The sequence below is a fragment of the Cicer arietinum genome, chromosome 8, assembly GCF_000331145.2.
Source record: "Cicer arietinum cultivar CDC Frontier isolate Library 1 chromosome 8, Cicar.CDCFrontier_v2.0, whole genome shotgun sequence".
NCBI classification, from domain to species: domain Eukaryota; kingdom Viridiplantae; phylum Streptophyta; class Magnoliopsida; order Fabales; family Fabaceae; genus Cicer; species Cicer arietinum.
Window position 1 is genome coordinate 8,625,260 of NC_021167.2, and position 13,762 is coordinate 8,639,021.

General features: G+C 31.7%; 2 protein-coding genes across 2 annotated transcripts; both read left to right on the top strand.

Annotated features, from left to right (window-relative positions):
• Positions 1-4,806: 4,806 nt before the first annotated feature.
• LOC101494545 (histone H3.2) lies at positions 4,807-5,527 on the top strand. The gene has a single exon (XM_004512453.4). It carries the CDS (start codon positions 4,903-4,905, stop codon positions 5,311-5,313), a length of 411 nt encoding a protein of 136 aa, XP_004512510.3. The 5' UTR covers positions 4,807-4,902; the 3' UTR covers positions 5,314-5,527.
• A 5,055-nt stretch (positions 5,528-10,582) lies between these two features.
• On the top strand, positions 10,583-13,016 carry LOC101494864 (transcription factor MYB41). Its single transcript, XM_004512454.4, has 3 exons — positions 10,583-10,905; positions 11,659-12,348; positions 12,689-13,016. Exons 1-3 carry the CDS (start codon positions 10,643-10,645, stop codon positions 12,723-12,725), a joined length of 990 nt encoding a protein of 329 aa, XP_004512511.1. The 5' UTR covers positions 10,583-10,642; the 3' UTR covers positions 12,726-13,016.
• The last annotated feature ends 746 nt before the right edge of the window (positions 13,017-13,762 follow it).

Here is a 13,762-nt window from a genome sequence, read left to right on the forward strand (position 1 = left end):
TTTCTTCTTCATCTAAGCGTCCAACATATGTATGCCCCTCCAAAGTATCAGGTAATTCATGGTTGTGAATTCTACAAGTTACTTTAATTATCCATCCTGAACCATCTTTTAATGGTTTTGATCTAAGCTTGAAAGGACAATCACATTTTTTTGTTGAACTAGCAACACACTTGTATTTTCCCCCTTTGTCACAATCTAATATTAATTTATTTCTCCTTCATTTCTCTCTCGTCTCTATATCTGATCTTCTAATAATAACAGTAACTTTATTTTTTATACCGATTTCTTTTGCTCAATTCACAACAACATCCCTTGTATCAAATATTTGAAATAAAATAAATTATAATTAATCACAATAATATATTTTTATAATATTAATTATATTTATTCATATTTGATCTGTGTTAAAAATATTTGTAGTATCGACACATGTTTTATCCATTAATAGTAGTAGTTTATCTATATCTGTTAACATTTAAAAAAAATTAATAAAATTAAAAAAACTTAATAAATAAATTAAAAAAAATTGTTCTGGACTGGAAAACTTGTATATGAAGTTTTCCAGAAGCCACTTATGTACCGAATAACTTGTCAATTAAGTTTTCCGGTGCACAACTTTTCCCTTTTGTACCGGAAAGCTTTAAAAAACTTTTCTGAAAGTATATTGTGTACCGGAAATCTTGTTACAAGTATTTCGGTAATTACCGAAAAACTAGAACCTACAGAAAAACTTTTTTACGGCTCCGAAAATGAGAAAAGGGTGAAAAAAATTACCTTAAATTGTGTGAAATAGTAAAAAAAAAAAAAAATTGAGGGTATTTTTGGCATTTTGAAATTTTTTGGGGGGTACTGGGTAAAATTTTCAATTATTTTACATGCAATTTGATCCACTTTCATGCTAAAAGTTTGTCATGCTCAATAATAAGATTTGCATTCAAAACATGCGAACGAAAAATTGCCTCATTTCTTGATTTCCAAATTGCCCACATCACCGCAAACCAAACTAAATTAATTATTTGATGTGTTACACGTCCACATAAAAAAAAGGTCATCATATTGGTTAGCGTGGTCGATTTCCTCCTTATGAAATACACGAAATAGTCCAAACCAATTCAAAACACCATACCACACAGATCTAAAAAGAGGGCACACAAAGAATAAATGACTGGTTGTTTCAACCTCCCCACAACCTGCTACACATTGTTGGTCTGTTACAGAAATGATTCATCGACGGAACAAATTTTTCTTTGTAGTCAACCTATCTTGAAACAACCTCCACACAAATAATGATACTTTTGCTTGGAGAAAAGGATGTCACGCTAGGTCTTGAAATGGATGTGTGTTGATACTAGCGAAAAACTCCTCCCGTAGTACAAAATATGCCTCATTTACCGAATATGGTCCTCATTGCGTATTGTTTTATGATCACTTATGAGACACATTAACTTACAAATGAACGTTAGTCAATAAAACCCTACATTGCTCCACTAATTCCTCCTCCCATGCAAACAACTGCCTACGCCATCTCCACCCTTGAATACTCTCCCGTCACAATATCTCTACCAAAACCTCTACATTTTCTCTTGTTGCAAAGACAAATGAAATAACCTACTAAATATCCTTCCATTCCTCTTCAATACCAACTCTTCCCGCAAAAATATCCTTCCACCACACAGACCCCTTCGAATTGCCCCCCCTAAATTCCCCAACTTTCACTCCATATTTATTGATCAACACCTTAACCCAAAGAATCTATGACTCTATTTTTAACCTTCAACGCCATTTACCCAATAGAGCTTTATTAAAAAATTTCAAATCTCGGACACCTAATCCACCCTTCTCTAAAGGCAAACACACTTTCTCCCAATTGACCCAATGAACCTTACTCAAAGAAATGATTTAAAAATAGATTCAAATTGATAAATGATACTTGAAGGAGCCTCGAAAAAGGAAAGAAAATAAACCGGCAATGCAAATAAGACAACTTTGAGGAGTAATAAACGACCACCCATCGACAAAGTTCTAGAGTTCCTACCAGCCAACCTATTTCGGATCTTCTCAATAACAGGTTTCCAAAACACCTTACATCGGGGATTATCGCCAATAGGCAACCCCAAATATTTGAATGGGACACATCTCATCTTACAATTAAGAATCTATGCTGCAGTTTGAAGCCATTAACTATTAACACTAACACATGCCAACATACTTTTATGAAAATTAACCTTTAGGCCAAATTGAACCGCAAACCACAACAAATTAGCCTTGATTGCTCTAATATTATCCCAACACTTCTCTCCCGTGATCAGCGTATCATCTGCAAATTGTAAAAGAAAGACACGAAACTCATTTGATTCCACCTTAAAACCTTTGAATCGATTGGCTTCCACAGAAGCACTATAAAGAGCATGCAGATCCTCAGTAGCTATTAGAAACAAGAACGGAGATAAGGGGTCACCTTGTCTCAATCCCTTCCGCATATCAAATTCTTCTGTATGACTCCCATTAACTAGCACAAAAACTGACGCTGAACCAACACATTCCAAAATCTATTTACGCCATTTCTCTGGAAAACCCATATTTGCCCTCACAAGCTCTAGGTAATCCCACTCTACTGAGTCGTATGCCTTCTCGAAGTCCACTTTGAACAAAATTAACTCTTTTTTCTTCTTTTTTGCCTCATCGACCACTTCATTTGCAATTAAAATTCTGTCCAAAATTTGTTTGCCTTTAACAAACGCTGATTGAGATTCAGCTATTACAGAACCAATCACATTCGCCAACACTTTTGACAAAACTTTATACATACATCCCACTAATGAAATGGGTCTAAAATCTGATAAGACTCTCAGATTGTCTTTTTAGGGAATTAAAACTATAAATGAGCAATTTGATCCTTTTACCAACCCCTTATTCACATGAAAATCACCTAGAAATCTCATAAAATCACCTTTTATGTTCTCCCAAAACTCTTTCACAAACCCAAAATGTACCCCATATGGACCTGGACTTTTGTAGTTGTCACAATCCAACACCGCCTGTTTGACTTTCTCTTTGCTAAATCCACCTAATAGTGTTTCAGCTTGCATTAGCGAGAGAGAATTAAATTGCATGTTATCCAAACCCATGTGAACGAATCTGGTGGATTTAAAATGACCTTCAAAATGATTAAACACTGCACTTCTCACTGGCTCCACCCCTTCGACACACACACCCCAACCTCAATACTGAGAATTGAATTACGACACCTTCTATTGGATACCATACCATGAAAAAACTTTGTGTTTGCATCTCCTTCTCTTAACCATTGCACTCACGATCGTTGCCATTTAATATTATAATTCAACCGAGACCAAAAACAAATATTAGTTGACGATTGTCTACGATCTTCAGTCTCCACGTCTGATATAACACATGATTCTGCTTTAATATCTAACTTTTTAACTCCTCTTTAGCCACCTTTATCTTGTCAAATAGGTTGCTACAATGTTCCTTATGCCAACTCCTCAAGCGATTTTTGATATTTTTAACTTTTGTTTTAGTACAAAGCCCCCCAACCCAACACCATATAATTATCCCATACCTACTTCACAAAATCCTTATAACCATCAAATTCCTCCCAACACTTCAACATAACGAAAAGGTATTGGTCCCCAATTGTCCCAATCATCACACAAGAATAATGAACAATGATCCGATGAGCCTTTATCCAACGCCCATTACGAACAATTGGGCCATTGATGACCACACCTCTTTGATAAAAGAAATCGATCTAATTTGCTCATGACCGATCCATCCAAATGACACCAAGTAAAAGCTCTATCATTTAAAGGCAAATCAATAAATTATGATTCCTCAATAAAATTATTAAAGCGTAAAATATCTTCCATCTGGATATACTCACTCCTCCCTTTCTTTTCACTTTTTTTTCCCTAATTGCATTAAAATCTCTACACACACCAACAACAATCTACATCGTTCTCAACCTTATCACCTATCAAATTCCACAGTTCTCGCTTCTCAATCCTGTCACAAGGTGCATAAACATTTACCACACAAATTTTTTCTCCAGTATCCTTTCATTCCCTCTCCATAACTAATGCATGATTTAATATAGAAGAACCCCACATATGGACCCGCGAGCTATCCCACAAAGTTAGTATACCTCCGGATCTACCTACTAAGGGTTTGAACCAAAATTCAAACCCTTTTGATCCCACACAATTTCACACATCTTTTCTTCCACAACCTCCAACTTCATTTCTTGAACACACACCATATTTTTTATTTTTTAAATAGTAATTTATATTCGAATCTAATCCATATTAGAATTTGTCTATGTTAAGGTTGAACATATTTTTTCAATAATAATTAAACCAAACTAAAAATCAATAAAAAAAGATAAATAAAAATATATTTAAGTTTTAGTTCAACTGATAAATGCCGATATTGTTAAATTAGAGGTCTTGTTTCATATTCAAATCCGAAACTTCGACAGTTGTGTAAACTAATTATTATAAAATTTACGATCTCTTATAAAATATATATAAATTTTTTTTTGAGAGGTGCTTCTTTTTGTTTAAATAAAAAGAAGAAAAAAACGAGTGCATATTGCAGTTTTAAACTTGTTTGGAGTTACCTATCCGCGTGCCCTTCCTTCCAGAGACGAACAGCCGTTGATAAACCCAGCATCAACGGCCAAGATCTTCTCTTTTCATCGTCCCAAATATTTCCCAAATTTTCACAATTCCCGCTTTTTCCCCCTTCCCATCCCAAATTCTCCCCACCCTTTATATATCACACAAACACCACCTCCCTTCAACAATTCAAATCAACGCAACCCCTAATTTCCCTCATATTCAATTCCAATCCTTAATTCTCTCTCATTTTCATACAATTCCAATGGCCCGTACCAAACAAACAGCTCGCAAATCCACCGGAGGCAAAGCACCAAGGAAACAGCTCGCAACAAAAGCCGCCCGGAAATCAGCTCCGGCAACCGGAGGAGTCAAGAAGCCACACAGATTCAGGCCAGGAACAGTTGCACTCAGAGAAATCAGAAAGTACCAAAAGAGCACCGAGCTCCTCATAAGGAAGCTTCCGTTCCAGAGACTTGTTAGGGAAATCGCTCAGGATTTCAAAACCGATCTTCGATTTCAAAGTAGTGCAGTCTCCGCTCTTCAAGAAGCCGCCGAAGCTTACCTCGTTGGTTTGTTTGAAGATACTAACCTTTGTGCCATTCATGCTAAGAGAGTTACTATTATGCCTAAGGATATTCAACTTGCAAGAAGAATCAGAGGCGAGAGGGCTTAGATTTAGGTCACTCTATGATCCTTTTCTTTAGCGTTAGGTTTATAATCTCGATGTTGCTTTTGTATTTTGTTTTGAAGATTAATCTATTGTTCTGATGTAATGATGCTATCATCCACAATGTTTTAGTATCATAGCTATGCATAGCTTTGATTTGGAATTTAGCGTTGTTTTTATTATTTGCATTTGCGTATAAATTGAATTTCATTTTCTATGACATTTGTTTATAACTGTCTTTTTTTGAAAGATTAAGAGAATCTGATTATGACATAAATGTATTTTCAAACTGTCTTTAACTCATGGACAAGATCTGAATTTTTGGGGTTAAAAGTCTCAATTGAACTGTTTGTTAATTCAATGTCCATTGATGTGAACCAAGCACTGTAAATGTAGAAAAGATGAAATTAACAAAATCAATCAACACTGTAACCAAGTTTCCGGCTGAATTAGCAATAGGAATAGCTAATAGCATGCTTGTGTTGTTTTGGCAACCATAATGTATACAATTCTACTTGTGACATGAGGCGTATGATTATCTATGTAATGATGAATTACTAAAATGTGGATTAAATGCTAACTGGTCTGTTCTCTGTGTTGATGTCGCTGGTTTTGTAATCCAGGACCTATATACACCAATTTTTGATGATGACAGAGGAGCTTAATATAGATTTTCAAGGAACCAGCCAAGGTGTGTTTGTTAAAGGTAAGGAGCAATTGTATCATATGCCTTGTAGCCTAGCAATTTGGTATGAAGATGTGTTGGGCTGTGAGTCCGTATTGTTTTTTTGTATGGTTACATTCCCATCTAATTCATAGCACATGGTTGAGTGTTGTGGGGTGAATGTCTGAATCTCACTCTAAAACACACAATTCTAATACAATTTTAATATTCACCTTGATGCAGGACCTACAAAATCCAATTTTAATATATGTTAAATGAATTTGAATCTAAAGTCCAATGTGAGACTAAGTCTTACAAAATGCATCTTTGATACCATGTTAAATGATCTTATATCTTACTCTAAAAAACTAGCGCAAATGATAAGGGTGTCAAAACACATAGATTGCATGGTCTATGAACCTTGATAGTGTGACTCTGGAATATACCTTCAAGTTGATAATATGAAAATTTATGAGAATAAAACTTGCTAGACAATCTTTATACTTTCACAACATGAGGAAGAAAAATTGATAGTGTTAGGAAGGAAAATGATATGAAATGAAAAGAAAATGAAAGTGTAGAAAAAGATGTAAGAGAGTGAAATGTCAAGACATTAATACATAGTTGGAGGAAACCATGTTTGATAAGTAAGATGTTTCATAAATCTCAAATAAAGTGTTTGGTTGAGTCCACACTCCATAGGTTAATTTGCTCCTAGTTTATTTTCAAAATTACTACCATACCATGATGCTTTTTGACTTTTGTTTTGTTGAGTATACTATATATGATCAGGTTGGTTATCCGAAAAGGTGTAAAAAAATATTGAAAAGCAAACGAGGTTGAAAAGTTGCCGACATATCTCACCAGTTCATAGTTTCCAATTGAGAAATATTTTACCAATGATGTCACGCCCTCTTTGTGGAGCATATAAAACCTCGAGTGGTGGGTGTTACTTTTGAGTGGTCAGAATCTAATGGTGATCAAAATGTCAAACATTTGATTTTAGAAAATAAATATAAATAAATACAACTTATGTACACGTCCCAGTATTATTTGTATCCGTAACCAAGTAGTAACATTATGTGCTTTTTTCTTACTTTGTGTGTGATCATGTATGTGCCTGTATAAATATCTATTGTGTTAGCCACATCAGAATCATTCAAGACATTTTAATTTTAGTTTATATTTTTTTAAAAATCAAAATTTATATTAAAAAAGAATGTGACATATTGATCGAGATGTTCTCCTCGAACAATGTGATACATGAACATTCACCGACAATAGTGTTGAATTTGGTTTCAATTGGGTTAATGTCTAGCTAATTAATTACAAGTCATAGGTTAAAAGACGTTTTGAGGTTGCTAATTTGATTATAGTATAAATTATTATTATTTTATAATGAATTATAAGTAAAAAGAATATCTAAAAAATTGATGATTTTGATCTTAATTTTTAATTAGATATATTAATTGTTCATATATCATTTTTTGTTTATATTTTATTATAGAGGAAGTACAAATTATATATATTTTGTGGCAAATTATATGCAACTATGTTATTCCTTCACCTTAATTTTGTTTCATTTTTTTTAATGTTTCGGTTCTATATATAAACAATAAACAAATATTACTATATTAGTGATTAATTTGTTAGGATAATGAGAAATATTAGTAGCAGAGATGAAACTCTAAACTTTCTATGTGATACTTATTTAGTGTCATGATTCAAATCTAATCAATACTAGACCAATCGTTTAGGGTGTATTTGGATAGAGAAGATTTGAGGGGAGGAAAGGAGAGTAAAACTTTTTGACTCCCTTCTATTTTGGAGGGAGGAAAGAAAACCAAAATAATTTATAAACTATTAAAAATTTCTCTTTTTCTTGAAGCAAACATAAATTTAATTAAAATTCCTCCTATCTTTTAAATTAAATATATCTCTATTTTCATTCCTTCCCATTCATAAAAAAAGAGTAAAGAGTATTTTGTGTCAATTTTGTTATTAGTGTGAATTAGCTTTGATGGTGATTATTAATATGTCTAGAACTTGATTAGCTACATTTAGTGAACTCTCCTCTCTAAATCATATTTTTTTTGTCGACAAGACTTGAACTCAATACGTTATCTAAGAGATTCAAATTCACTTAACATTGTAGTAATTAAAAAGTATTTTAAGAAAGTATCCAATACAATATCTTTGAAAATGTTGTTATATTATTATTTACATATCTTAATCTATAATACAAGACAAAGGGAGTAACATTTTTCCGTGAATCCCAACCCCACATAATAGAACATCCAGGTCAACCCAACTTATTTTTAAATTTATTTTTATAAATTTCTATTTTAAAAACATAATTATTATGATTGATGTTGCACTGAGTTTTTTTTGGTTATACGGTGTTGCCCTGAGTTGATTCACAGTTTCCCTCACAATCTACTTTAAAGTTTATCAAGTATCCATTCAATCTAAAAGAAGAGAGAAATAATTTAAATTCTCTAAATTTAGCTCTATCAACCAACGCAAACCCAACATGTAATGATAGTTATGAGACTTTTATCTTGACCAACAAAACTAAAGAAACATATATAATTAATTTGTCATATTATATATATATATAATTAAATTGAATTTTTTTAGGCCTAAGTCCAAACTTAATTGTTTGGCCTTTGCGCCGAGGCTGCCAGCAGCTTCGAATTAGCTTCGTGGGTGCGGCAGCTCTGCAGGATATCTAAGCTACTTAATTTACCTTTCTATAAAGTACCAATTTTCTATCACATCATCTATCAAAGCTTTTCTGTTTTGTCTGTATCTTTCCTACCACACAACTATAACACCCCTAGTTGGCGTGAGAATCTCTGTTGTTCATTTTAATATTGTCTTTGACTCTGAAATATATGGCTACCAAAAAAGTTTGGTTTGTGGAAGAAAACACTGTTTTGGCGTCGGAGAAATTTGAATGAAAATTATTAACACTGCCTGCAATGAGGACAACATTATTGATCCATTGGGAGCAGGTGAATACTGCTTAATTAATGTTTTCATCAGAATTATTAATTTTGATGCATTGCAGAGTTTGGTTGGTGATAACAATGTATCCGATGCATGCAAATAAAAACAAAATGACAAACTTGATGACAACACTAACGAGAAAATGTAAGCAACTCATTTTCCATTCATTTTTTCAATACAATCTTTATTCACCAAATCGTTGAATATCATGTTTGTCCTGAAAAAACCTATACCAGAAAGCACGGTGAAAAATTCCAAGGTCTTCAAATATTATAAATTAACAAATTAATAATCAAGTACAAAATTCATGATGGTGCAATTATAAATCTTGCAGGTTTATTCATTTAATTAAAACTGCAGATCATGATGCAGAAATTATGTCTTGCCCCGTAAAATTTATATGATTGTGGTCACAAGCGATTCTTGATATTTTAGAGAATCATGGTTAAATGTAGCCAACACGGCTAATCATAACCGTGACTACAAAACACAATTTTTTTATGTTACAGTTTAGATCACTGTTAAAGATTTGTATTTAAGACCTAGGGGATAAGGGTGACAAACTAATTGAACAACTAAGAACACATATAGCTGTTTCCTGAGGCAAATTCAATGTATAAACTATCTCTCAGTTTCAATTTGACTGATCTATTGTATTTCTCTGTCATGATATCAAACATATATACTTTATGCTTGGATCTCTACGACTGCTGCACTATACAATAGCCGAAGAGAATTAGGTGCATGCTACTTCAAATAATGTAATATAGAAACTGAGACAATATAGACATGTGTTGGTGGTTACCATTCAACCTTAAATATTGTCGATAGTTTTAAATTATGTAACATATAGATATATATTTCACATGAACTAGTTTTACTAATTCAATTCTGCGTCACACCATACACCATCCTACGTACATGTTCATGAGCATGAAGGTATGCTTTTGCTAGTCTCATGCATATGTCTTGATTGTATCGAAAATCTTCAAATAAAGTTGAGTGAATATAATTGGTCAAAGTCACAATATATTAATTAACTGTAATGAAATTCAGACTAGTAATAAAAGCCTTTCAAACCATATATGTGGCACATACTTCAACAATTTCAATGAACTTACCTTTATGCTTAATTAAATGACACATACACTACCTAATCCCACAATTCTAAATTACATAGAAATATACTATAATTCTAAATTATATAGAAATATACTATGATGTGACATAATTGACAGATAATTAAGTCTCTTAAATACATGATCATAAGTTAGATATCTGATCGATAAATATAAAATATCATCTATTATGAGATGTCAATTTTTTAAATGGATCTTTGTACTTTAAAAGATTAGACTCTAACATCTGATGGATGATACTTTAAGAAGAAAAAATTCATTATATGTAAAATATAAAAATCTCTTAATTGCTGAAAAATGCTAAAATAGTCTCTAACTAGCAAGGTTGCTTCTTTGACACTGCTTCCTCATTTGCCAACTGATACGTGTTTCTTGAAAGAAAAAATAAAATAATAAAAGTGATGGCATCATTTGATTTTACATATCTCATTACACCTATAAAAACCACACATAATATACAACCTATGCTATTATAACCTATAGTTTTTTGTCTTGGAATATTAACTCATTGTGCATTATTATGGGTAGGTCACCTTGTTGTGATGAGATTGGTGTAAAGAAAGGGCCATGGACAGAAGAAGAAGATGAGAAGTTGATTGATTATATCAACAAACATGGCCATGGAAATTGGGGATCACTGTCAAAGAGGGCAGGTTTGAATAGGTGTGGCAAGAGTTGTAGGCTAAGGTGGACAAATTATTTAAGGCCTGATATTAAGAGAGGGAAATTCACTGATGAAGAGGAGAGAATTATCATCAACCTTCATTCAGTTCTTGGAAACAAGTATATATCTTTATTTGTTTTTTATGTAGAAAATTATAAGGATTGAAATCACTTTTCCCTTTTACTAACATAGAATATATCATTAGTCATTATTAACTTTTTTTTTTTTGACAAATACTAACATTGGTTCTCTTTAATATCTTTTTGTTTGTTTGAAATGATATGATACGTTTATATTGGACAAACAAGAAGACACAAAAAGTAACATGTGATTTAGATTAGTTGGTTGCATTATTGTTAGAAAAGTTGAACTAATCACGAAATTAGAGACATAAATATGGAACTGATATCTAATTTTAGATTTTTTCTTTTTACAAACTCTAATTTTAGAGATGTGAATCTATTATTTTCAGTTGTATCTCTTAAGTAGTGTTGTATTTTTGGCTTTTTTTTCTTCCTGTTTTTATCCCAAAACTAGAAGCTTAGAAAAATGAGTTATAAACATATGTATGAGAAAGAACATAGTTTATCTAGATTTCTTAATTATGTTTTATTTCGATGTTTTGCTAACATTTTTTAATTATAACTCAATATCTTTTTATTGATCCGAATAACATACGATTTATTTGATTTGAAATTTTAAAAGTTTTATAAATAATTTAAATATTCTATAGTTATTTTGCAAACAAAATTAGAATTGACTTAATTTTTTATATCTTTAATTTTTTTTTTTCATGATAATTTTTTTTGCTATGGCTCCTTAATTCATTTTAAAGCTATAAATAAAGCTATTTTTCTTGATTTTTCTTGTAGGTGGTCGAAGATTGCAACCCATCTTCCAGGACGAACAGATAATGAGATAAAGAATTTTTGGAACACAAACATTAGGAAAAAACTCCTCAAAATGGGAATTGACCCAGAAACTCATAAGCCTAGAACTGACTATAATCACCTCATGAGTCTTTCAAACTTACTTGGCATGTCAAATATAGGCACTGCTTTTGGCAACAACCCTCTTGGCTTACATCAAGATATCACTCACCTAGCCAAAATTCAATTGCTTCAAAATATGTTACAAATTATGAACACAAACAATTCATTTGTAAACATGAGTAACCCTTATAACCCTTTAGGCAATAATATTCCTAGCCTCAATCCATTCAATATGTTTTTGAGTGGAACAAACACAATTCAAACTAAGGAGGAATATGCTATGTCTAGCTTATACTCTAATGGACAAAGTGAATTATCTCAGCAGGCTGTTTCAATAGGTGGATTAAATCTACAAGAGATTGATTATAGCAAAATGAAGAGCATTTCATGTGAAAATCGAGAAGAAATTCCACTTCCTTCATTGGTTGCTTCCTCTCCAAGAAAAGGAACATTCAAGCAAATAGAAAGTGGTTGTGACAAAGCTCAAACTTCCAATAACACAATCTTTGATGATTGGGAGAAGTTTCTTGATGATGAATCAAATGGCTCCTATTGGAAAGAACTTTTGGAGTAAGACTCTTTGTTCTCACTATTTCACTTTCTCTCTAATATATATTTCATCAATAATTTAATGCTAGTTTTAAAGTTGGAGTAACTCTTGTAATTGTTATTTTTAATATAAATATATATTTTGATGTTAACAAAAATTAATGGTGCTTTTAATTTAGACCTTTTAAAAAAGGATACATATGTGAACTCTCGAGGTTAACAAAAGTTAATCAATTTTTTTTTATTAAAAAAAACTTAATATTATAGCAAATGGTAATAACACATTATAATGTCTTTCATTAAATCTTCTGTTGTCTTAGTTTTTTCAATTAATTAACATGATTAATTTTTCATTTTGCAGCTTGACTTCCACTTCTGCGTCACCAATTTCGTGGTAGAGCTGGAATAATTGATTATCTTTGAGTATACAACAAATTCGTATAGTTTGATTCATTCATGGCTTTTTATTTTGTTTAGATTCATTTATATAAACTTATACATGGGAGGTGTACAAAACAAAAGGATACACATGCATATTTTATATTTATATAGAAGGTTGCAAATCATATATCTAGTTTAATATTTCATATAGTTAGAGACTTGTAATTCACTGGATTTTGTTCTATTTGTATCAAATAAATATTACAGATTATAATGATACAATTAAAAATTCTAAAGACTTCTTTCAATATCTCTTATATGATACTCGAAGTACGTAGTACTATAGATTATAATGATACATATATAATTATATATCTTTGACGTGTTAAAATGTGACAAAATCTAAAATCGTTAAGCAATCATATAATTAAGCATTTGACTTGTGTGATAAAGTATTATAAGTCAACCTTGTCGCCAAAATTTCTTGCCGGCTAAAGAAATTTTGCACTATTCAAAAGTATCACATCAAATGATGAATTAACATATATATGCATAAAGTATAAGCTAGCTAATCCGTTACGAACTTAAGATAATAGATTGTTTACGTTTGGAACAAGTTAAAAAAAAAAAAAAAAAAAAAAGATCCAAAAGCTACAAAAGGCCAAAACATTGCAACCACCCCGTTTGTTTTCAAGTTCACTAAAGAAATTAACTGCCTCATTAAGATAATGTTTTAGGTAGGAGAGAGATATATGATGCAACATGTGATTAATCAAGTATACAACGCAGCATAAATTATATATTCTCCCTTCGAAAAGCTTTATTTAGTTTCTAGAATAATCGTGACTTTATACATTACATTGTATAGCTAATTGACACTCTTTATTTATTTATTTATTGATTTTGATAAGAAACTTCATCCCTCTGTGATATATTCTTGAGAAATGATAAGGGGTCATAAAGTCACGGAGGTAGAGACTTGTGTATGTTATAATATCGGAATGGTTTAAATATACATTTTAGTTTATGAAAATACAACAAACTTTATTTTATT

What these genes read in the sequence shown, in the direction of transcription:
- LOC101494545 (XM_004512453.4), top strand. Translation starts at nt 4,903, where the DNA reads ATGGCCCGTACCAAACAAACAGCTCGCAAATCCACCGGAGGCAAAGCA.
- LOC101494864 (XM_004512454.4), top strand. Translation starts at nt 10,643, where the DNA reads ATGGGTAGGTCACCTTGTTGTGATGAGATTGGTGTAAAGAAAGGGCCA. An exon ending in CATTCAGTTCTTGGAAACAA is followed by an intron (nt 10,906 to 11,658) that starts GTATATATCTTT and finishes TTTTTCTTGTAG; the next exon opens with GTGGTCGAAGATTGCAACCC. An exon ending in TATTGGAAAGAACTTTTGGA is followed by an intron (nt 12,349 to 12,688) that starts GTAAGACTCTTT and finishes TTCATTTTGCAG; the next exon opens with CTTGACTTCCACTTCTGCGT.